At 42.4% G+C, this 26,591-nt stretch overlaps 1 protein-coding gene across 1 annotated transcript in view; it reads left to right on the forward strand.

Annotated features, from left to right (window-relative positions):
• Positions 1–26,591, forward strand: part of MIA3 (MIA SH3 domain ER export factor 3) — a 1,691,550-nt gene that overhangs the window by 1,139,262 nt on the left and 525,697 nt on the right. Inside the window, exon 14 of the mRNA XM_044060179.1 lies at positions 16,824–16,944. Coding sequence (XP_043916114.1) covers positions 16,824–16,944 — 121 coding nt within the window. The remainder of the gene's footprint in view (positions 1–16,823; positions 16,945–26,591) is intronic.

Raw genomic sequence — 26,591 nt, forward strand, 5'->3', positions numbered from 1 at the left:
TAAGGATACTTTCTGCTACTTTATGGATATAATATTCTGTATGATTATTGTTACTGTTCTTAAAAGCCTGCATCCAAAATCACAGTCTCTCCTTGTTTATTGAGCTTACCCCTGTTTCATCATCATCCCTTTCTACTTTGAATTATAGTTTTCTGCTTGTGCTGTGTATAGAAGCCTTAACTGTGTAGCTTGGAAATGCCCCTTCTATTTGGGTGATCCCAATCTGCCCTGTTCTACTGGAAGAATCCGCTTATCCCACTTGACTCTTGCCATCTTCCCCTCCCAGGTAAAGTCCTTCAGCTCTTTATTAATTGCTGTCCACAACTTCTCCTCTGGTTGATAAAAATATCCTGACCTATGTATAAGACTAAAGGAACTAAAAACATTTTAATTGCTTGTCTTTTACTATCCATATCCATAACAAAACTTCCATTTTCTCACTTTTTGTATTAACTTTTGTTTAGTCTCTTCCTACATATTCTTACCTGCCACACCAGAATCTTTTTTAATCCTTATTCCTAAATGCATCATTTTATCTTGTCCCCATAAATATGGATATTGCTGAACCAATTCATGTGTGGGTACATAATTTACCACTATTGCCTTTGTTTTAGCTTCATTAATTTTGTATCCCGAAAAGATTTGAAACCATCCAAAAATGTTCCACTGAAAATGTCTCTTTCTGGTTTTGTCAGGTATAAGATAATATCATCCGCAAATAGAGCCAGCTTTTCTTGACTACCATACTAGTTCTATCCGTGAATTTCTGAGTCCCTTATTTTCTTTGCCTATGGTTCCAAATATAATGCAAATAAAGGGAAAAGAGGACACCCCTGCCTGGTTCCTTTGCTCAAGCAGAAATGATCAGAGAGGACCCCACCCACTGTAATTTTCGCCTTCGATCCCTCATGTATCCTCCTAATCAACCTTATAGTTTTTTCAGGAATTGCAAATGCTTCCATTGCCCTGTTCAGAAAGTTCCAGCTTACTCTGTCAAATGCTTTCTTTGCTTTGAGACCCGCCAACAACAATGGTATTTTCTTACATTTGCTTCCCTCTGGATCATCAGATTTCTGTTAATGTTGTCAGATGTTTGCCTCCCTTCCACAAAACCACATTGATCCATATTTTATCAATGTTGGCATTGCTTTTCCCATTCTTTTAGTCGTTATAGATGTGAACACTTTATAATCCTGGTTTAGTATTGAAATGGGCCTGTATGAAGCTGGATCTGATGGATCTTTGCCCTCTTTAGGTATTACAGATACCACTGCTTTCTTCCAGGATGTTGGTACTTCCTCCTCTTAAAATACTGTTAAACAAAACCTTCCAGATCTTTATCAGTTTTTTCCCTCCTAGCTTCCAGACTTACACAGAAATACCATCTATTCCTGGGAACTTTCCTGTAGATTGGTTATACATCACATTGTTTATATCATCTCCTTGTATCCTAACCATTAGCAATCTACCTCTAACCTTAACATATTATATATAATATAATATATATATATATAATAAACATAAATATTTCCATTTGTATCTTTTCTTGATTTCCATATTTTTCTGTTTTATACAGACTTTCATAGATTTTCCAAAATATTTCTAATACCTCTACAGGATCTCCTGTTACATTCCTTGTTAGAGGCTCCCCAAGTTTGACAACAGCCCTTTCTACTTTCTGTTGCCTGAGTCAGTGTGCTAAAAGTGTTTGCGCTCTAGTGTTATCAAAAAACAGTTGCTTGACAGCAGTCTTTCTAAACTAGTGCATATTATCGAGGTAATCCCTTATTTTGTACATAGCATTCTGCAGTTGATCTTCTTCTTGTTCTGTGAGTTTCTCTCTATTCTACAATACTTTAACATTCCATCCCTCTAAATAAATCTTGTTATTTCTTAACCATAGCTCCCTTTCTTTTATTCCCACCCTATTTTTAAATTCCGTCTTAATTTTATCCCACTCCCTATCTATATTTTCAGAAGAAATTTCTATCCTTCGAATATCTCCTGAATAATCTCCAATACCCATTCCTTAAATTCCTCTCTCTTCAACAGATAGGTGGGAAAGCACCAATGTCTCATTTTTATTTCATTACCATGTGTTTTTATTTTCGTTATTATTGGCGCATGATTTGAAATAGTTATTGGGTGCATATCAAGACCGTCAGTTAAGTGTACATTTTCCTTTGAAATGCAAATTCTAACCTAGTCCAGTTTTTGTATCTTGGGGAATAATATGTACATTCACTCTGAACTCCTTTTACTTAATTCACATCTTCCATGTCAAATATTTTCAGAAATCTCTTCAAAAATCTCTCCTCCTTTGTTATACTTTCTCTTTTGCCCCCCCCCCCCCCCCCGATACATCTGTTGCAAATCACATTCCAGTCCCCACCTTTAAGTAATATTCCTTGCTGAAAACTGATTATTTCTCCCAGAATTTTCTTACTCTCCATTATGGTAGTTTTAGATGGAATATAAATACATGCCAGTGTAAAAGCCCATTAGCACTACAAATCTGCCATTATTACCTTTTTATCCTCTTCTGTCACTACTGGAGCTCCTTTTGCAATTAATATAAGTTGCTCCTCTTTTATTTTGCCCTAGGTATTCTGCTAAATAACCATCCTGAAAACCTTTCTTTATCAAATTCGAATATTCATTTCTTTCCAAGTGTGTCTCCTGTAACACCTCTATTAGCACTCTACATTTATAATTATAGTTCACTGCTCTTTCTTTTTTTTTCTGTGAGACTGTTGACATTTATAGACATTACAGAAAGCATCATTGTATTTGAAAGTTTATTCCCATATTTTATTTATAACACCTTTTTTGTTAAATGTCTTGTTCCAACTTTTGTGGTACATGCATACCCTGTTTGGCAGGTTGCACTTTTGTACAGTTGTTTCTTGTCATATCCATTTGAGCGTATTTCCCATCTTACAAAACGTTTTGATGTTATGTTGTCCTGTCTCGCCTTCATTCTTACTGGTTGGGTTCAGAGCCGATCCCCGGCTCGACTCAGCCGCATACTATAGCTCAAAGTCTTTCACTTGGCTTGTGGATGAATACTTATCCCATCATACAGTGTGTGATTCCCCAGATCTCATTTGCCGCTTAACAAGATTGGGGGTTCTTCATCTTGGCTGTGGCTAAGTTTTTGGAAATTTTAGATATCTCACTTTTTTCTTAGCTGTTTTTGCTCTTTAGTTGCATAGAACTGTTTGATATAGATGTTCTTTGGGTGTTGTGTGTGTTATTCTATTCATTACTGTAATTACTGCTTGAGTTGGCTGTCGTCTTAGTCACAGGCCTGTTTTTTTTCCCTATCCCGTTGTTAGTTTTTTTTAGTGGTTCCCTTTTTAGTGTGTGTATATTTCTTTATTACGGAGTCTTGGCACGTTTACGTTAGAGGACCAATTGCCTGTTTGAATTAGAGGGCATAGCTTATCTTCTTAGTTACTTTTTCTCCTTTTAGTAGCAGTGCTAGGTCCATTTAAGTTAGGGGGCCTAGCGCCCATTTAACTTAAAGGGCAGAACTGTACCTTTTTTAATCTCAAATAGATGTGCTGTTAGTTTATATAGAGTACAGTTTAGGCTTGAATTGTTGTGTGTGTTTTTGTAGTTGGTATTCTATTTATAGTGTTTTTGCAGTTTTTTCCCTTCTCATGTCTAAGTAGAGTAGAGAGAAGGAACCAAAGCCGTCTGCCTTTAAAAAGTGTCAAAAATGTTTGCAGAAAATGTTTTTAACTGATCATAACGTTTGTGTTTACTGCTTGGGGGGCCATTCACCTTCAAGCGTCATGTACCTTCTGTCATTCTTTCAGTTCACGAGTTTTGCAGCTGAGAAAGAATAAATTAATTGTCAGAGGGCTACTGAAAACTCCATTCTCTGAAGCTCTAGAAAGTCAGAGTACCTCCTTCAGGCTTAAGTCGTCTTCCTCAAAAGTTGATAAACCTTCCAAAAGACCTTCTTCTTCTTCTTCATCGGGTCATTCAGAACCACCAGCAGAAATATGTAAAACTTCTTCAGAACAGAAAAATTGATCTGTTCAGCTCCACAGCATTCGGAACTGAGAGAGATTTTGGAATTGGACAAGTCGAGTTCTTTGGCTCCACAGCCTACAGAGCCAAGAGGGACTAACTTTAGGAGCCAGTCCACTGAATTACTACCAGTCTCCCCTACCTTAAGAGCTCCCATATTGGAGAGATCTTGCTCACCTACCCTTTCTTCCAGGTCCTCTAGAAGCTTAACGGATGATGATGTGGTTAGGGTAGTGCACAGACTACTAAAGTCGCCAGCACTGGCTAAATTATTTTCGGCTCTGACCCAACGGGTTCCGGAGCAAAGTAAAACTTTCATCCACACCAATTCCTCCTCCTCTGGGCTAAACTGGATCTTCAGAGCTGGAGTGCCAGATACCGATTGCTGTAGAATCTTCAGTCCCGAGACCTCTCCAGGATATTTTGGAACCGTTGTCTGCTCCGACACCCTCAGTGCTGTCCGGTGTCTAGGAGTCTAAGCTGTCTGGTCGGTTCCGGGGTGAACGCTCAGATCAGAGTTTCTTCAGTTCCGAGCTTACCTCTTGGGGCATCGGCACGGGTGAGCTCAGCTCCTACATCAGGCTGGAAGCCAGTCTCATTGGAGCCAAGGATTTCTTCTACTTCTTTGGAACTAGGGGCATCCTCTGAGCTGGGGGACCTGCTTTCGAGCTGATGAGTGTGCTGTCCCCTCCTACAGCTCTACACAAGGGGTACTGGTAGTCTTCCCCCTAAAGCATCGGTGTCTGTCTTGGCACCACTCCATCCTCAGTACAGCGGAGATTCATGGCCTCAAGTAGCCCCATTGGGAGAATCACACTCTCAAGAACTCCCCAGAATACCCTTCTGAGGAGGCTCGTCAGGAGAAAACCTGTAAGAGGAAACATCTGGATTCGCCAGATGAGTCGTTGACCTCAGACACCGACCTAGAGGAGTCAGAAGGGTCCCTCGGTCGCCCTCTGAAGATATCTCCTTTGCAGATATCTTACAAATCCTGAAACAGAGAGGTGGCTGGAAGTCCATCAACCCTTCTGATGGAGTCGGTGTACCTGAAGGCCTTCGGATTTCAACCTTCAGCCTCCTGGGTGTCCCCACCTTTTGATAAACTAATGGAATTCGTTAGTCTAAAGGTGTGGGAGTCACCAGGCACAATGGAACCAGTCCCTCGGAGGCCAAATAAATTTATAACAGCTCCATTACAGAAGGACTTTCTTACTAAAGGCATCCCTGTAGATGCTATGGTGGTGGGAGCAGCCACCAAGAAGGAACTCTCTAAAATATCCTCATCTGTCCATCCACCGAACAAGGAATCTTGAACTATGGACAGATATGGGAAGTGTATTTTCTCATCAGTGACCTTTACCCTTAGATTGCTGAACTACCTTACACACTTTAGGCTACAAAGAGATCTCCTGAAGGAGTTAGGAGATGCTCTCCAAGGTTCACTAGTTGGAAGGGTGTCAAAGTGACCCCTCAGCTATCCATCTTAAATTCCATAGTTAACTCCTCCATGAGGCTGATTTCCTATGCAGCAGATTGTGTGAGCAGGGCAGTGGGTTCAGGAGTTTCCCCTAAGGAGACACTCCTGGATGCTCTTGTGGAACTTTGAGGAACCCTTTAATTCTATCTTTGTCAATGCCCCTTTCGATGGTTCCTCACTCTTTGAACCAAAGGTCAGACACTCACCAGATGCGAGCAAGAAGGAAAAACTCTTTCTGCCGTGGGAGTATGTTTTTCTGTACCTTCCCAGTCCTATCCTAAGAGTCAGAAGGGGGGAAAATGTGGTTGAAAAATCCCAGGGAGTTTTTCAGGACGGACGAGGTGAATCCTCCCCCAGGGGCAGAGGGGGAGGTTATAATGGTAGATGTTCACAAGGCAGAGAGGGTCCGCAAAACCAGGGTGACCATGATTCCTTTTGCGGCGGACCCTTCCAGTGCTCCTGAAAGGAGGCATGCTTGTCCTACTTTGGAGGTAGTTGTGGGGGAGGCGGAGATTATCTTTGTACCCAAAAGCCTGGCGAGATATCACAAAAGACAAGCGAGTACCAGGTATAATATCCCGAGGTTATTCCATTCCCTTTTGCCTTCCCATCCCACAACTCAGAAAGATCCAAGACATTCCACCCAGTCAAAGGGAACAAGAAACAATAGAGGTTCAAAAGTTGCTAGACAAAAGAATCATCCAAGAAGTCCCTGCAAACCAAATAGGATTCGGAACTTACTCAAGATTCTTTAGTGCCGAAAAGAACAGGGGACTGGAGACCCATATTGGATCTCTGCAAACTAAACGAATCCATAAAGATGTCAAAGTTCCGAATGGTAACACTGCAGTCAGTTCTTCCCTTTTTAGGGAAAGACGACTGGATGTGCTCAGTAGACCTCCAAGATGTGTACTACCACATAAAAATGAACAGACCATCAAGGAGTCACGTACGCTTCTGGCTGGGAGCCAGTCATTACCAATTCTGAGCTCTGCCCTTTGGTCTCACTACAGCCCCCAGAGTGTTCACCAAATGCATGGCAGTAGTCATTGCTCACTTGAGATGGCTTGGATTCCAAGTGTTTTTGTATCTAGATGACTGGCTGTTGACTGTTACCTCTAAGCATCCACTACAACAGTCAAGAGATGCCACTTTACAAATCTGTTCTCAGTTAGGGATAACAATAAATTCAGAAAAATCTGCTTGTTGCCATGTCAGCATATTACCTTTATAGGAACAGAACTAGACACCATCTTTATGATGGCAGAGTTACCTGCGGAAAGAGATTTTGTGGTCAGACAACAGATTACCGACCTCCTACCAAAGACAAAAGTAACGGTGAAAACAGTTCTGAAAGTCCTAGGAACCATGGCAGCAACCATAACCCTAGTTCCTTTAGCCAGGATGCACATGAGAATTCTTCAGTGGCTCCTTTTTTCTCAATGATTTTTACAAGAGCTTCCCATGGCTCATCAGATCAGGATTACAGAGTCATGCAAGAAGGATATAAGATGGTGGCTCCTTTCCAGTCATGTCATGTTAGGTCAACCCTTCACCTCACAACAACCTCTGACAACTGTGACCACGGCCGCCTCCCATACAGGGTGGGGGTTGGGCTTTATCTGGGAAGGACAGTCCAAGGCACATGGCAAGAACACGAGACCCATTTGCACATCACTGTTCTAGAGACGAGGGCAGTGCTCTTGGTGTTGCAAGCACTTCAGGGCTCTCTTCCACTAGGCGCAATTGCAATTCAGTCAGACAATATGTCTGTGGTTTGGTACATAAACAAGCAAGGAGAAACCAAGTCTTACCCCTTTTGCCTAGAGGCCTGCAGGTTATGGCAATGGCTAATCTCTTCCCAACGCTGTCTGATAGCAATGCACATCCCAGCGAAGTCCAGTGTGATGGGGGCAGGCTTAGCAGAGCAATATTGATGCCTCACGAGTGGTCCCTAAAGAAAGAGATAGCGGAAAGGATGTTCCAAAAATGGGGCCAGCCTTGCTGCAACCTATTTGCCACTCCTACAAATGCCAAATGCAGCAGCTACTTCGCCCTAATCCCCCTTCCGGAGGAGTCACCAAGGGATGCACTTGTCCACGATTGGCCCTACTTGTTGGGAAGCAGGATAATTCTCATTGATCCATACTGGCCTCATCAGATTTGGTTTCCCTTCCTCCGCCCTCATCTTCAGAAGGAACCGTGGACTCTGGACCCAGTTCCAGACCTTCCGACTCATATGTCGGGAACGTTCCATCCCTCCTTCCAAACCCTCAATTTGACCGCATGGCTGCTCCAGTTCCTAGCTTAGCCAGGCTTCACAATTTTATGCCAGTAGTTAAACACATCTTGGTGTCCTCGCAGAAGGCTACAATGAGAAAGCTATATTCTAGTAAATGGAAAAGGTTCTCATAGTGGTCACAGAGTAAAAACATCAACCCCTTTTCTGCCCTGATCACTTCTATTCTTGAGTTCCTTTCAGAGCTTTTTCAACAAGTTTCAGCTGCAGCTACTATTAAGGTGCAGTTAGCTGCAATCTCAAATTATCACATAGGCGACGGAACTTTGAACCTGATGTCACACAGATTATGTAAAGCATTCTTGAAAGCTACCTGCTTATTAAGACCCCCCTTTAAAGAGCCTCTCTCGCCATGGGGCTTGATTTTTGTTCTAACATATCTGACCTTACCCCCATTTGAGCCCTCATCAACTTGTGACCTCAAATTTCAGTCCTGGAAAACAATTTTCTTAGTTGTTATTACCTCTGCAAGGAGACTTTCGGAATTGCAAGCTTTATCAATCAGACCTCCTTATTTGATCTTCCATAAGGATAAGAGTATCTTTCCCAACCAACCCATCATTTTTACCTAAGGTGTGTTCACAAAATAACTTAAATCAATCCATTGAGCTGCCAGTGTTCTTCCCTAATCATGGCAACAAGGCAGAGTACAAGCTACACCAGTTAGATGTGCATAGACAACTTTGCTCCAAGTTACATAGAACCAAAGATTTCAGGAAGTCTGATCAATTGTTTCCTTTTCAGAAATCAAAAAGGGCATGCCAATCTCTAAAGTCTCACTATCTAACTGGCTGTCAAATTGTATTACGTTTATTTGCAGTTCTAATAACAGGCATCTACCATTCAAAGTCAAAGGTCATTCGCCATGGCTACATCATCTGCTTATCTAGCTAGGCTGTCCATGGACAGTATTTGTGCCACTGCTAAATGGGAAAGACCTCACACCTTCATTACTCATTACAAAGTGGATTTGGCCTCCAGGGGCAGGATCTGCTTTGGTTCCACTGTGCTGAAAAGTGTGCTCCCATGCGCCACCCAGGGAATATGATTCTAGGGACGCTGTCCCAACCAGTAAAAATGAAGGTAAGATAGGACAACGTAACATAAAGAAGTTATGTACTCACCATAACGTTCCATGTTTGTTGCCCATCTCGCCATTCATTCTTACGATCCCTCACACTTTCCCCCTGCCTAGGGCCTTTAGAGGACCTAGAGGAATCTTCTCATTAGACAAGGAGCTCCTCTGACTTTCTTTCTTCTTCAGTATCCGTTATTATGGGACTAGTGTGTGTGTGTGTGTGTGTGTGTGTGTGTGTGTATATATATATATATATATGTATGTGTGTGTGTGTGTGTGTGTGTGTGTATATGGTTAGGGTTAGCAGCAAACAAGATCTGAGGAATCACACACTGCATGATGGGATAGGTGTTCAGCCACGAGGCAAGTGAAAGACTTCGAGCAATAGTATGCAGCCGAGTCAGAGCCGAGGATTGGCTCCGAACCCAACCAGTAAGAATGAAGTTGAGATATGACAACAAAACATCAAAAAGTTTTGTAAGATGTGACATACGCTCAAAAGGATATGACAAGAAACAACTGTATAAAAGTTCAACCTGCCAAACAGGGTATGCATGTAACACAAAAGCTGAAACAATGCATTTAACAAAAAAGGTGTTATAAATAAAAGGTGGGAATAAACTTTTTAATACAATGATGCTTTCTGTAATGTCTTTAAATATCAACAGTCTCACTGATAAAAAAAGAAAGAGCAGTGAACTTTAATTAAAAGTTTAGAGTGCTAATAGCTATGTTACAGGAGACACACTTGGAACAGCAAACATGGAACCTTATGGTGAGTACATAACTTCTTTTTTTTATTGAAAGCCCTCAAACAAAAAAAAAACAGGCAAATCCCCAATAGCCCCCTCCCTAAAGGCTTTTAGCTTACTACTAACACACAAAAACTGTGTACATCGTCAAATATTGAAGTTTTACCATCCTAATAGGAACTAATATCCCAAACTGAAAGCCACATTCACTGACTTGAGTTAACCTAAAAGAAAGGTTGTCCATGCTAAGACATATGGTGCAGCCTGTGCTTCCTTTTACTGAATGTCTTATATGTACAGCTCTTCCAGCTGGGAAACCCCCTGAATGCTTTTAGAGAACATTGTCTCATAGCCAGTTTCTTTTTTCTTTTTCCCTTTTTTCACATAGGACACGCCTAACATATGTCCCACAATACAGTGTTGCATGGGAAGTATATTGAGGTTCCCATAATACATCACTTATTCCAACAGGTTTAAACACCGTTTTGTACCAGACTGGTGAGTAAAAAATGTCCCTAAGTGTTTCTCCTAGTAAACCTCATAGAATGTGGTGACTGTTTACAAAGTCTTTGTAGAGATCAAATGCAACTTGTATGATTCAATCTATGATGACACATAAAGGTCCTTCAATGCAGTCTGTAAAGGCTGGAAGCAACAGGCATACACCCTTAATTTGTCATCATATGAGGTCCTCATTAAACCACAGCAGCAGTTGCTTTAAAATAGTGTGTAATTGGTAAGAGATATAGAAGATAATTTACAGAAGATGCATAGTAGTAGGCCTAATGATGAGGATGAAAGAATGAACTTTTTCTGTGCTTCAGTGTTTTTATTTTATTCATTTTTTGTATAGGAATTAGATGGTATAAGATTGAGAGATGTAGCACTGATTGAGTTGAATCGCTCATTCATTTGTTCATTTTCTAATGCACAGTTTGTGTGTAATTCTTCATGGGGAGCCAGAGGCTATCTTGGCAAACAGAGGGTGTAGATCAGATAACAAATAGAATATGCATTCACACTTGTAGTTTTAAACATTTTAGATGATCAGTAAGGCTCCTTCCTCTCTGTTGAAAACCCACATGGACACTGGAAAGATATACAGACTGTACATGGCAAGTACTTTATCCAGTGACCAAACTGGAGAACCAAACACTAGGACAGTAATGCTAACCACTGTGTATACCAGAGATGAATTCATCCTTTTTTTTTTTTTTAATCTGTCTCCCTAAGAACTGAGCTACAGCCTTTTCATTACCCAGCTAGCTCATTCAGTCTCCTTCGGTGAGTGCAAGTCACTTAGGCTAGCATCCAGTCATCCATCAAAGTTTTGCTTGCCTTATCCATGTTAATCTTGCAGCAGCCTGACACGTGGTTTCTGTAGCACTGACCTGGTAATACATACTTGCTTCGACACGTAATGTTTGGCTACAATACCTGAATGTATTGCTTGATACAAATGCATATTTTGGCTCATAATGCTGCCTGATGATATGCTGTCAGCAGTGCCGTATGTCGGACTGCATTCTTCCCCTCAAGGTGGGTATGCCAGCATTGGCTGCCCACTTCCATCTTCCTTAGCTTGCTCCTCAAGTGCCTAATTTGGTAATCAGTTCCAAGTCACCTGGGTTGCAGTCAGGGCTTTATCTCTGTACTCAACAAAGATGGACTATATTAAAGCCACCCTTAGCATAATTTGGAACATGATGTTTCACATGGTACTCAACCTTCATTCCCTTACTAAAGGAATCAACATGATAAGGGATAAAAAGGACTTGAAGGAGCTTAGATAACTGTAATGAAACTGAGTATAATAGAAGTAAATGCAGTGGAGAATGTTGCAGTAAATCATTAACCCAAAACTAGGGGCATTTATGAGATGGAGGAGAAACTAAATTATTTGAAGTGGGGTTTTCCTGAACTGGAAGAAATGGAAGGATGACTGATTATATTGAGACGTGCAAGACATGATGTGTTTTGTTGTATTGTGTTGTTTTAATATATTGTATGAGAGGTAGAAGTGTGTGTGGTTATAGATAGGAAATATTGGTAGTAGAGGATTTTCTTTTTAAAAGTGACCAAGTTGAGAAAGAAGTGTGCAACCAGTTGTATGACAGCCAGACTTGTGAATAATAGCTTGTGGCTTAAACTGAAGTTAATTGAATGAATGTTAGTTAGATGAATGTAGATGCAGCACTTTTGGGTTGCTTATTTTTGAGTCTGAGTATAGAAGGTAGGGCCTCCTACATGAGAAGTATGGAGGTCCCCCCACACGCGTGCGCACACACACAAAAAACACCCATTTAGTCAGTGTGCTTTCAGTAAACTGGGTCAACATAGGCTAACATTGAACCTGATAAATTAAATGGTAGCATGTCACAGAAAATACCATTTTTATAAATTATAAGCATTTTTGTGAACCACACTGTGGTGGTGGTGCTGTGGTAGCATTGTCGCCTCACAGTAAGACGTCCTGTTCGATTCTCAGCTAGAGCGTCTTCTGTGTGGAGACATGCGTGAATGGGCATACCTTCTTTAAAGGATGTGTGTCACGGCCGGCAACTCGGCACGTAAAAATCTACTGCCAATCATTAGCGGACTGGAGTTCCACTGTGGCGACCCCTAACCGGGAAAAGCCGAAAGACACAACATAAGCATTTTTGTGAGCCAAAAATGTTTCTTCCCCCAAAGAAGACTGAAGGCCCAGGGATCAGTTCTCCAGTTTTCCAACATGATTTTAGCATCCCTGGTGCCGTCGTACTCTTACACCATGGCTCTACAATTATTTTTTCGATTTGTATCACTTGTGTAGGATGGTAAGGAAGGATCACCTTTGTACTCTTCTTTCATTCACAAGTTGTAATCAGGTCTTCTTGGCAACTATAGAAAAGTCACGATTTACAGATGTTATCCTCCGTAATACTGATATTGCCACAGTTTCCTCAGTATGTGTTCTTTCTTGTAACATGCCAAGAGTGCTAGAAGTATAGTAGTGCTGGCCTAGACTTCCCTTGTTTGTTTTCTTTGTTTGTTTACTTGTTTTTGCTCACCTTTTCCCCACTGCCTAGCAATTATCAGCTCCCTCCCAGCCATTTGGTCCAGTAGTACTCCACATATAATGGTTAAGGTCTTCACCTCAGAGACAACGAGGTACAGGGTTTTTATTCTCAACTCAGGTTAATGGCTAGTCTTAAAATGGCCTTTCAGGGAAGTTAGCCTAGTATGCATCTATTAACCTATTGGGTTGGGGTTGGTATAATGGTTAAGGTGTTTACCTCAATGCCACAAGGTACAGGGCTTGAGTCTTTCCTTTTAAAAGGAAATTGGCTAGGCTTAAAATGGCCCAAAAGAGCAGCTAGCCTAGTGCTTACCTGTGAACCTATGAATCACCAAGGCTAGTTTTGACAGGGAGCACCATCATTTAGGCAACCATTGGGGTGGTTCACAATGTTTCTAATTGTAGCCCTAAACTTCCCAAGTGCACTTGGCTGAGCATGAGGGTAGGGGACATGCAGTGAGCCAGTTACAAAGAATGTCCCCTTACTTCCACAAGGGGTGTACACTTCAGGCAGCACTTCCATACCTATGAAGTACAGGATGCGGTTCCTGGTCGAATCATGGAAATTGCCCCTACCCAGTGTGCCCCTGAGTGCACACAGTATTTACCACCTCTTGAGAGATGTACACAGACCACACCCATTCATTCTTAACCTTCTGTACCTGGCTTCATCTGTACCAATGCACTGATTGAACCATAGCCACCTGGGTCACTGTGTGGGACTTGTGCCATGGAACCAAGTGCCCATATTTGTTTGGATTTTGGCAGAGGCAAAATGTTTTACTACTGTAATATCCAGACCATCCTTTGCAAATCCAGTCCACTCTATCATGTTATTTTTCACATACTTAATCAATTATTTGCTTTTCTCAACTTCTGTAACACCGTAACATTTGTTTCACTTTTTGACTTCTTCCCCAATTCTAGTCCTGACATTACTTAGTGTGTCAGTTTGCTCTACTATTTTATTTTCAGTGTCAATAATCTCGCACATACCACTTAGGCTCCATGATTACTTGCTGGTCAACCATAAGCTGCAGCCACTTATTGGTTCTAACAGTGGCCATTTTTTGTATGCATTTCCAACAATCCAGTCACTTTTCACAGCTGTGTTTGAATAATCTGCAAACTCTCTGCCACCTCAACTGCATTCCATCTTAACTGGACTTTTTTTTTCCCCACTACACAGACTACAGGTTGTGAAATTTCATGGCCATCACTCTGGAACCTCCTACACAACTTGTATATAGTACTCCGGTTGCATCACAAACTCTATTTCTTCCATTATTGACCAATAAATGACACTTTCACACAGCTCTCTGACAAGACAGACAACTTATTTATGAATGAGTTAAAAAAGAACTCACAAAAGGGCAAATCCTGGAGAATGTGATCAGCTCTCTGAAACTTTAAAACACAACAAATAAGTGATTTTGCAAGGGGAGAGCCCCTTCCACCCCTCTGATGTGGGAGACTGAACCCCATCCCCTCCCATCCCTCTCTCACTGACTCACCCACCCACGTGCATGCCCACTCAACGCACACACCTGCTATTAATATATACCAATTCCAAGGTTGCATTGTCATGCAGAAAGGGGAAATCTGTTGTATACCTGTAAACTGACCTGAGGAAAAGCCCAGCAGTTTTACACTAGTGATTGACTGTAGGAATGTTGAATCATTGGTGTTTCATGACCAAGCCTAGCTCCTGCTCCCATTACTTTAGACCAGAAACCACGTTGAATCATCAACTTTTCTTGCAATATTTATTGGTTTAATTTCTGACAAAGTGAAATAACTTGACAAAGAACTAATTTCATCCATCAAGATGAAAGAGTACATGGATTGATTGAATATGTGGAGGAGGAAGAGGAATAGCTTCTGTCACTTTTACAGGCAACACTCTTCTTTTGTTGACTTGGGAGTTTAAGATGCTGCTTGGAGTGTTGGCTGTTTTTGAAAGTTTGGAATGTTTTTGGGTTATGATTTCAGAAATTAGTGATACTAAAAGCTTGGAGGTGGGGTACTGTTGGCAGAGGCTGGAGTTAAGTATATCCCAGTTCAATGGATATTAGGGAAAGAAATTGGAGATGTTTGCTATCCCCAGTTAAAAGGTTGCTAGATTGGTGGAGCTGTATATGAGCACTGCTAAGGGGATTGTGGTGATGCAGGTGATGGTGTTGACATTTTTGTATGTGATGTGGCATGTAGAGATACCACCAAGGAATAGCAGTGTGATCAAGGTGCATATGGTCTGCAAAAGATTTTGTGGAGAGGTTAGGTGATGAGGACTGACAGAAATTGGATAAGGGCAGATAAACTGGTTGTTTTTGTCATTTGAACAGTGGGAACAGATTCAAATCATAGAAATGGGCGGTGTTGGGTTCAGTGGGAGACAGAGCGAAGAGCTAGTAGACTGGGTCAATTGAGGCAGATGTAGAATGTACTGATGAGGGAAGTTTGTCAGTATCTGTGATAGTGTCATTGCTTAGGTTAAGGACATGAAATAGGATAGGAAGAAGATGATTGCAGGGTGAGGGTCATGTGAAAGTGGAGACAAAGAGGGACTTTACAAAGGGGGGTGAATAAGATTTGTAAGAATTTTCTTGCAGGTGGTAAGGAAATTTGGGGGTAGAAGATGAGGCTGATATGAAATATGAGGGACTTGTATGATATTAAAGGGGGAGTTGTGAGAATGTGTGGCTGGCATGGTTGGTATGAAAAAAGGCATTTTTAGACTCTGAGAGAAGAGGGAGGATTTATGGAGACCTGTGTGATGCAGAAGGTGAGGGAGAGGTGAGACAGAGATCAGGAGAGGGGAAAGCTTTTGAGAGAGAGTGTAACAAGTGTGCTTTTGGTTGAGAAAATGGAGCTAGTAGAAGATGAGCAAAGGACGTTTCATCATATGTGATAAAAGCACCTTTTCTACATAATGGGGTTTTATTTGGTAGAAGATTCAGATAGATGATGTCAAGAGGTGAGAGTAGTTTGCATGCGTGTCAGTGTGAAGAGATTCAGAGAGGTGTGGTAAAGGTTTTGGAAAGGGTAAATGGTTAGCAGATTGAGAGCAGTTAGTAGTTGTATTTAATTGTGGTGGAGAGGAAAGCCAATAACCATAACACAGACGAAAGAAAGGAGTGGACATTAGTGACTGGATGGTTGAAGTAGGAAGGTAGCAAGGCATGTGAAAATAGAAGTGCTAGTGGAATTAGTTGAAGGGAGAAGTGTAAGGATGGATAAGAGAACTTGTCAAAGGAGTAGGAGCAAAGAAATGGGGAAGGAGATGGAATGAGATAAGGGTGCGTGAGGGTGGGGAAGGACATGAGTGTAGGAAAAGGGACAGCTAAGCAGAGCAGGATGGAAGATTACAGTACTGATGGCATAATACACTTGCATGAGTTAAGTGTTGTGTGAGCATTATATTGAAGATGTTGACTATTTTTACCTGCATTTTATTGGGAGGGGGCCGCTGAAAAATTGTGTTAAGGTAGTGTGGTTAGTTTTGATGTTTCTGTATTTGCTACATTAGTTGATGAGGTTTTACATTACTGAGTTTCTACTATCGTGGTATTTTGTACTCTAATTATGAGAGTCATTTAGAAAAAAATACACTGCAGAGGCTTATTTCTTGCTTCTGTGAAAATGACATTGTACATGAGCATTAGTGATTTCAAAGCCATATATCCAGGTTTGTAGTTCATTGTTCTTACCCTTTTTAATTTATGCCAAATTATTTGCCTGTTCTTAATGTTTATGGCTGTCATCATACATTTATGCTCACTTTGGTGAGTTCTTTACCTGATGAAACAGAAACTACATGTATTCCCTATTTTTCATATCCTTTACTGACTTAGCTATTTCATTATCAAGACACTTTTGCCAGACTTCTGATGCTGTTTTTATTATGGAGAAAACTCGTACTTTAATCCTTAAATAAATCTGCATTCTGTTAAATAAAATAAGTGTTTATAATTTCTATCCCATTTTAAAGGTTTTATTGAATCGCTAGACACAAAATGCACTGAAGTCGACATTTAATGATATGATTAGATCTCAAACCTTAATTTAGGTAATGCTGTTACAACAGTTATAGATGGAACTCATTATTTTTATTTTAGGCTTTGACAGATTGTGTCATGCAGCTCAGGCAGCTAGATTCTGAATCTGAAGCCGGGAATGAAGATGATAATAGTGACAGCTGGGAAAACACTACTGAGATGGCCAATGGAGAGCTGCCAGGTAAGGGCATTGGAAGGATGTACATTAGTCTGTTACTTTTCTTTAAATGTAAATGTTTGGACTTTGCAGTCTCATTCAGTATTTAGTGATCTGTGGAACGTTCTGGCCAAAAAGCACACACAAAAAAAATCCATGAAATGTTATTTCTGCTTTAGACTTTACTCTCACTCTAATATAATGACTGATACTAGTTTCTCATCACCTTTATTTCTTTCTTAATATCATGTGTTAATCACCCACAAATCTGATTGGACTATTTTTGCTTATAAGTTGTCAGAAAGGTTTAGTAATCATTTTTGTAGTTGAAGTGGTGTGTGAGCAGCATTGTTAGATCAGATTATTGTGTCATTTCCCTTTTAGACTCCTCCCCGTAAACTATTACAACATCCCATATCACAAACACTATTTAAGTTTCTCTCCCTCCACCTTAGTCTAATATAATCACTGTGTTATAGGCCACACCATCTTACTTAGCTTACTCATACTTCTGCACCAAAACACCTCCTGTCACAATCAAATAATAACACACAACAACTCGCCAACAAATCCTAACCCCCCCAATCACTCACCCACTTTAACAAATATTTCTGTATCCCCTCACCTCTTTATCCACTCCATTACAGAATGTTTCAGATATGCCCACACCAATTTAACACCAAACCTACTACACAAAATAAAAAAATATTACTTGAAAGCATCCACCAACTCCAGCAGAAGCTACTACAACTTAAACTAAGCAGTCCAAAACCAAGCCGTAAAGTAGGAAAAGAGGTTTGTGCATAGCAGTGCCCACACAGACAATACTAAATTTTACCTGCGCTGTTTGGATGACATCTTCCTTATATTGGGGAAATAATGAGGCTACATTAAAAAACTTTCTACAGTATGTTAATAAAAGTACAGAGTTCCTTAAGTTTACATGCCAATATAAAAAACGAGATGCCATTTTTGGATGCTAGGAAGAATTCTGGCTTGGGGGAATATGTAGCTCGTATATACAGGAAACCAACATATTCCAACATGTCATTCCACTTCACCAGCTGCCACCCCTTTAAACAGAAAAGAGCAGTGGCAAAAGGCCAATTGGTTAGAGCGGCCAGAATGAATACCTCAGACGAAGACTACTATAAAGAAGTGGATACCCTAGTAGGGATGTTAACTGGAAGAGGTTACCCATCAGAATTATTAAATGAGTTAACATTAGAAGTCACATCTAAAAGAAAGTGGATTTTATCAACCTATTTTGACAAGGAATTCACAAAATAAGGTAATTACCAGTACTATTGGAAATCATGGTAATCATAAAAAATACCACAATGCCTTTATTACCACCTTTAATAAAGCTAGTGGTAGTATAAAATAGATTTTGAACAAAAACTGGAAGGTGTTACAAGAACACCCAGACATAATCAATGATATAGGAGTAATGCCTGCTATTATGTATAGAAGAGGCAGTAACATAAAAAACATGGTTGAAGCAAAAAGGAAAGTGGCAAATGCTTTAACTAACAGGATGGCAAAATGTAGGCAATGCAGTTACTGCAAATACATACTTCAGGTTACTCAAATCAATCTAAAGGGAAGAAAATTAAACATAAAGGGTAAATACAACTCTGACACTGCAGGAATAATTTACATCGCAAAATGTCAGGGACGTAATGGGTTTTATGTGGGAAAAACGGAGCGAAAGCTCTGTAATCGTATTTATGAACATTTATACGAAATAAAAAAAGAACCACCAATGCACTGTTTAGGCATCTAAGTGAACACACTGACACTCTTTTTAATTTTAAATTTAGCGTATTAGAAAGAGTGGAGAAAGAAAAGTGGGAGGGGGGTCCTTGGACAGTAATATTGGAGCAACATGAATTAAAATGGCAACTGCAACTAGAGGCATATAGGCAACCAGGACCAAATGACCATGTCAGTATTGCTCCCATCCTAAAACTAAAGACATGGGAGAGAGAAATTGTTACAAAAATAATACTTTGCTGCTATTGTAATGTTAATTTTTATTTTTATCATTATTAATGGTTTATTTATAAAGATTATTGTGCATGACAATCACATGAACTAATTTTAATAGCATAATTTAAACAGCATGTATACTAGGGCATGAATTTAATGGCAACATATACTTTTTTGAGGGATGTGTATAATAGGGGAATGTTGCTTTAAAATTTCAAAAGGATCACATGACCAGTGAAGTTAATTTAAATGTCTTCAGAATTGTTGCCACTTGTATCTAATGAAGTTTTAAAGGGTTTAAAACGGAAGCGCTTATACGCTTTCTGGATTGTACTGTATTTCTTGGATTAAACCTGTGTTTTAAATTTTTACTGGATTGAGCAACACTTTAAGTTCTTACGGCTTGGTTTTGGACTGTTTGCCTTCCAGCAACAAGTATTTCTTAGTTTCTGATTTTGGAACTTTTTAAACTAAGCAGTGTTATACATCCCAACGCAGGGCCCCCAAACTCCAGTACAAGCTTCTAGCTTAACCTTAACCCCCTCACTCAAAACATGCCATATCTGGCTTAACAGTACTACCAACCTTCTACTCTTAAATATGAACTTTAGAAGCTTACCAAATAAGATTCACTTAATACTACTCCACTCTTGCCTTATACTCCCCTGATATTGTTATATTAACTGAAACATGGCTTAAACCACATATAAAAGACACAAAATCCTCCCACAAGACTACAGCATACTCAGAAGTGACACGTTGCATAAGCAAGGAGGTGGAATAGCCATCCGTATAGAAACTCATTAAACATATTACACCTTGACCATGCCCCAACAGATCCCTCTGACTCTGAAGTACAAATTACTCCTTTAAAACTCAACCCCAATAAACATTCAGTAATTTTTGCAGTGTACATTCCACCAGGTAATAACCAATCCAAAATTGAATACCTCCTTAGTTGAATGGGCAGCTACATTTAACCAAGGAATCATTATTATAGGAGAGTTTAACCTGGACTGTAATACCTGGTCTTCCCAAAATCCAGCTAAATTTATCAACTTATATGGCTACACCCAGATGATCTCTACCGCAACTAGAATCAACAAAAACAATAACAAACAAACTATCCCCGACTGGACCATGACAAATAAATCCAACCTTTACCTACATGCAGGCTGCCTTCCAGCCAGTCTGAGTAACCACATGCCCGTCTACCTGCTTCGACACCAGTCTAGCACTCCAAAAAAGCACAATTTATAGACACATACAAAACAAAAGAAACTTCTGTCCCAACCTATTTAAAAACCTGCTACAGCAATACAACTGGTCCCCTTTAAAACAACTCCCACTAGACTCAGTGGTGCAACTATTCAATCAAACTTTCCTCAATATTTTAAATAATCTTGCCTCCCCCACCCCCGACTTAAAGCAAAACACATTCCATGATTTCCCAAGCAACTTCTCAAAAACGGGGAATAGAACCTGATATCAATATCAGAATACAAAATCCCAATCCTCCCTGGTTACCTATAGACAGCTAAGAAACCAAGCAAAATCAAAAAAGACAAAAACTTATTAAACTTCACTGCAACAAAAACACCAAAACAACCCTCAGAAATTTTGGGGAACTATAAAACAACTCCTTAACCCAGATCAAACTACAACCCAATCACCCACCACTTGTAACTCCTCTGACAGTACTGCATCCCAGTTCAACTCCCACTTCATAAACTCAATACTATGTCTAGTAAATCTTGACAACTCATCCCTAACACTACCTTTAGGCACCCTCCCAAACCTCAACCCATTCACTATAAAAACAGTTCAAACATATATCATAAGACTCCTCCTTGACCAGTTACCTAGCAGCTGATGCAATTGCATACCCCATCTTCATTCTAATTAATCAGTCTATAACAGAACAATACATACCTAAACTGTGGAAAATACTTCATATCATACCTCTGCATAAAGGTGACCCCTCAACAGAGTTAGCAAACTACCGCCCCATACCCATTCTATATTCATTAGCAAAAATCCTTGAAAAATGCATTCGTAAGCAATTCCAAGACCACCTATTAAGGAGCAACCTTCTCTCAAACTCACAATACAGTTTCAGACCAAAGCATAGCACCACAATAGCTTTAATTTGCTTCACCAGTAACATCAACCAGCTTAAAAACAACGGCCTCTTAGTCTCATCCATCTTCCTCAACATGTCAAAAGCCTTTTGACACAGTATCACATCAAAAACTGCTAAATGAACTAGCTTCCATAAACCTCTCCAAAACAGCGTTAGCCTGGTTCCACAGCTATCCAACTGACCACCAGCAAGCAGTTAAGTAGCAAAACACACTCTCTCCCGTTCTGTCTGTGTCAGTGGGTGGCTGTCAAGGGTCAGTCCTCGGTCCACTACTTTTCTCCATACTCGCCAGTTAACTATCCACTGCTGCTAACAGTGCTACCATTATTCAATAAGCTGATGACTCTTCCCTTGTATGCTCAGCCCCAGCTCTTCCCAACTCCTAGAAATAGCACAAACATCTTTCCTTGGTATAGAAAAGTACTTGTCAATTCATCGGCTAATACGCAGCCCAAACAAAACTAAACTGAGGATCTTTACTAAAGGCAAATCACAAGGTACTCAATCCCCTTTCAGTATCTCATCGTCTAATAATACCAATTTAGAACCAGTAGAACACACAAACCTTCTCGGGGTAATGACTGATAACTCACTAAAATTCGATAAACATTTGATCTGAAGTAGTTTACCTCATTTGGTCTTCAACCTGTGGGTACCGGATCCGAGCCGGCAAGTTCACTATCATCTGCTCAGAGCTTCAAGTTCCTCCTCTTACCCATAATGCACCTCCACTACCTTCCAACCCCCAGATCTCATTTGCCGCGGCTTGCCTGAAGCATCATGATCCCGAGCTCCGAGTTAGTGAGTTGGGTTATTTGTTTAGTAAGCAGTCTTTTCTTAATTGTTTGAGTATTAGCTGATTAGTGTAGGTTCCCTCTCCTTCTCCCCTCACTGGTGTGTTGTGTGTTAAGGTTTTCCTGCAGTTTTTCAGTGTTAATTTATTAGAGTATGTTGCTTCCCCTCCCCCCTCAGCATTCTGTGTGCCTCCGTGTGTGTGGTGGGTGGGTCCAAGTGGGAAATAAGTATTTTTTTCTCTTTTTCCTTCTCTTGTGCGTGTGCTGTTTTCTTCTGCAGAGACGTGGCTGACCCCAAGCCGGTCTTCAAGAGGTGCACTGAGTGTGGCCACAAATTGTCACCAGCTGATGGCCACACTCTTTGTGTTATGTGCTTGGGTGTAGCACATTTAAGTACTGACTATACCATATGCATGGGTTTTAACCCACGCGCTATTAAGGATAGAAGGGCTAAGTTGGCCCTGAAAGGCCTTCTACCCACTACTGAGATGGCTGGCTCTTCCAACACTTCAGTCACAGCGGCTGCTGTGGCTGCCTCTCCTTCCTCTCTTGCCCTTACTTCTCCTCCCTCCCAGGCTGGGACTCAACCTCCCGTTTCTAAGCCTGTAGAATTGGAGCGCAGAAGGGGCAGAGAGAAGGAGAGTGAGTATAGACCAGAAAAACACAAGAGGTCCCCAGATCTTTTTGTTTTTACTCCCGCCAAAAGTCAGGCTAGGATCCGTGACTCCCCTCTGCTCTGATCTCCAAGATTTTCCCCAGAGCTGGAGGAGCCACGACCACTATCTAGGGCCTCGGTTCCTCAACCTGCCAGGTTGGACTCTGTGGCCTCATCGAGATTCACCCAAAGCTTATCTGAAGTTGACATGGATAAAATGATGAGGAGGTTCATTTGTACTCTGATTCAGATGGGAGTCTTGCCAGCCCCCTCTCCCTCTGGAGTGGGGAGCTCGCTTCCTTTCTTCACACCAATTTCTCCTTCTCCGATCCATCCACCGGATTTGGAGTACTTGGATCTGAGGATGGGCTTCGTCAGCGAGTCGGTGTTGATGGTACCTGTCTCCTCGATGCAGCTGCCTGGAGCGTGTCTGATCCGACCAGTTCGGATCAGAGTGGGTCTCAGAGCCGGTGCCTGGGTGTTGGATCCAAGAGAGCAGAACTTTTTCCATAGTCTCCTACGTTGTTGGGCCTCGTTCCCCCCCTCGGAGCTCCGTCCACTTTGAGCCTGGCTCCGATTCTCACATCTGATCTGGGGAGAGCAGTTTCCTTAATGGTGCTGCAGGAGGCTCGTTCTTCCTCGGCATTCGTGGTAGAAAGGGTTCTCTCCACTAGATCGAGACCCTTGAGTATTTCCTCTGATTCCACCCTGACTCCCTTGGCTCTTTCTATGAATCCCATCATTTTACCAGAGCGACAGCCTGTGCTCGAGGAGCACCAGGTGGTTCCCCCTGAGGAACAAGTGGCTTGTGAGTTCCCCCTGGAGAGCCCCACTGGTGACTTGCCTCACAAGCATACGTGTAAGAGGAGGCACATGTACTCCCCCGAGTCCCTCACCGAGGACACCGATTTGGATGATGGGGATGTTTCCCCCAGGTCACCTCCTGAGGATGTCTCCTTTGGAGACATTATGGAAATCCTACTCCAGCGGGGAGGTTGGTCTGCTCCCAAACCTTCTTCTGATGAGTCTGTGTTTCTGGAGGCTTTCGGCACAGGCCCATCTACTTCTTGGATGTCTCCTCCTGCAGATCCCCTAGTGGACCTGGTCACCTTGCGGGCCTGAAAGGAGCTGGACACCATGGAACCAGTCCCGAAAAAGTCCAGACAAGATCTTGAGTCCACCCTCAGATAGACCAGGGCTCCCCTGTAGACACTGTGGTGGTAGCAGCAGCCACTAAAAAGGAACTAGCCCAGGAGAGTTCCTTGGTTCATCCCCCTGACCGACCGAGAGTCTCAGATGATGGACCGCTTAGGGAAGCGGGTTTATGCATCAGCGACCTTTCCCATCAGGGCACTAAACTACCTGGCCCACAGCATGACCTGGTCAAGGAACTGGCTGAGTCTCCCCCAAAGTCCATGTCGCAGGAAGACAGAGACATGTTCTCCGCGAGGATGGCCACTTTAAAAGCAGTTTCCAATATGTCCATGCAACTCCTTTCACATGCTACTGAAGGAGCAGATAGGGTGGCTGGGTCCGGCGTGTCCGTGAGGCTCAGACTATATCGGTTTTCAGAACCTTTCAAGGCATCTTTTGCCAACACCCCTTATGACAGCTCTACCCTTTTTGGTAAGACTATCAAAGAGATTTTGGTCCAGAGTGAGAAAGACAGGAAGACACTGTTTGCCATCAGAATCCGCTTCTCGAACTCTCAAATATCCTTTTCCCGGAATCAGAGAGGGCAAAAGAAGATGTTCCGGAAGTCTCAGTATTCCTGGGACACTCAGGGCTCTTCTTTCCCCAGACGCAGAGGGGGACAGGATAGACGCCGGTCCAGAGGCAGAGGGGGTCCAAGGAATTTTGGGTCTCAAGAACCATTCTCGGACAGGCCCAGACAGCAACCCTGAGGGGTTGCCCGACTGCTCTACTCTGGAGGAAGTCGGGGGAGGGGGTTGTTTTTGCACCTGGTGGCCTGGGAGTCCGTAACATCAGACCGCTGGGTGCTTCAGATCATGTCCAACGGATACTCTATCCCTTTAATGGTTCCTCCCAAACACCTCCTGGATGTACTACCCACGCAAAGGGAGGCAGCAGCACTGGAAGTCTCCAAGCTGCTAGAGAAACAAACCATTGAATCCATCCCCCCAGATCAGTCCGGATCGGGCATCTACTCCAGGTTCTTTTTGGTGCCAAAGAAAACGGGGGACTTGAGGCCCATTCTAGACCTATATACCCTGAACCTGTCGGTTGCCAAAGAAAAATTCCGGATGCTCACATTACAGTCCATCATGCCGTACCCGCAAGAGAGCAACTGGCTGTGCTCGTTAAACCTCCAGGATGCCTACTATCATATAAAGATGCACAGAAGTTCCAGGAGGTTCCTCTGCTTCCGGCTAGGAGTCCGTCTTTACCAATTTTGAGCCCTACCCTTTCGTCTCACCACAGCCCCCAGGGTGTTCACCAAAGTGGTGGCAGTAGTATCGGCTCACCTGAGGCTTCAGGGGATACAGGTCTTACCCATACCTGGATGATTGGCTCCTCACTGCTCCCACCAGGCATCTAATTTGTCAAACCAGGGATTATTTCTTAAAACTTGCACATCACTTGGGGATTGCAATCAACACATCCAAATCTCTTCTAAATCCTCTACATGTGATAGACTACATTGGGGCACGGATAGACACACTACAGTGCAAAACCTTCCTGACCATAGAGAGGGTTCGAAACTTGAAGATGCATATTTCCCTGATCTACCATTCTCATCTTCCTTCAGCAGAATCGGTTTTGAGGGGCCTAGGTTCTGTGGCATCAACCATAATGCTTCTTCTGTGCACCCGGTTACACATGCAAGTACTACAGTGGACTCTAGCATTGCAATGGCCCGTGTTGGATCTTCTATTTTCGTATCCAATACACCTCAGTCGAGTCTGCAGGTCATCCCTTCTTTCGTGGATGTACTCTCCGGAAATCTTGGAGGAACAACCTTTTGTTCCAGCCCCTATCCAAGCCACAGTGACCACGGATGCCTCCCAACTTAGGTGGGGAGAGCATTGATGTTATGTGATCCTATCTCGCCTACATTCTGACTGATGGGTTCGGAGCCGATCCCTCGGCTCCGACTCGGCATGCTTATGCTATAGAGCGAGGCCTCTAATTGGCTGAGCTATCTTTATCCCAGGATGCACCACCACTAATCCCCCAGATCTCGTTTGCCGCTTACAGAGCTTGGACGTGGTCTCAACATTGGCTGGGCTAAGTACTATATATATTAGGCTTTTTTCCTGTCAGTATTTGCTTCATTTAAACCCAAAAGCTGTTTTAACGGCTATTCTTTGTGTACGAGTGTTTTTCTGCTATTTGGTTGAAATTTTCGTATTTTTTCCTGTCAGAGAAGGTTCCCGTTTAAGTTAGAGTGGCCTTCCCCTGTGGTTACTACTACTTTAGTGGTTGTGTGTGGGTCAAGTACCCGTTTAAGTTAGAGGGTTGGATCTCAGCTGGCTACAATGTCGTCCATTAGGCTCATTTCGTATGCGGCCGAAGGGGCGAGTAGAGCGGCGGGTACAGGCATTGCTCTACGGAGACAAGCCTGGCTCCGCCTGTGTCATTTCGCGGAGGCCTTTAAGTCTTCATTTGCCGACGCCCCCTTTGATGGGTCCTCCCTGTTTGGACCCAAGGTAAAAGACACACTTACCCGCTGTGAACAGGAGGGTAAGACTCTGACTGCCGTAGGGGCACGATTTTCCACTCCCTTTCGGCCTTATCCCAAGGCTAAAAGAGGAGGGAAAATGTGGTTCCGTAGATCTCAGAAGTCTTACCCCTGTCAGCAGGAAGGTTACCCCTCTAGAGGCAGAGGAGGGGGAAATTCATCCGGAAGATGCCGTCCCAGAGGCGGCAGAGGCCCTCGCAACACTGGAGACCGCGAGTCCTTTCGTGGCTCTTCAGCTTTTCATAGTCCCTGAGGGATTGCCCGGCTGTGCTGCTCCGGAGCCAGTCGGGGTCGCTGAAGCACCTAAAGGCCTGGGAAGGGATCACTCAGGACCGATGGGTGCTTCGGATTATCGCCGGAGGTTACTCCATCCCATTCTCTCGC

This window comes from Protopterus annectens, chromosome 1.part2 (assembly GCF_019279795.1).
Source record: "Protopterus annectens isolate FY-2018-M chromosome 1.part2, PAN1.0, whole genome shotgun sequence".
In the NCBI taxonomy this organism is placed as follows: Eukaryota; Metazoa; Chordata; order Ceratodontiformes; family Protopteridae; genus Protopterus; species Protopterus annectens.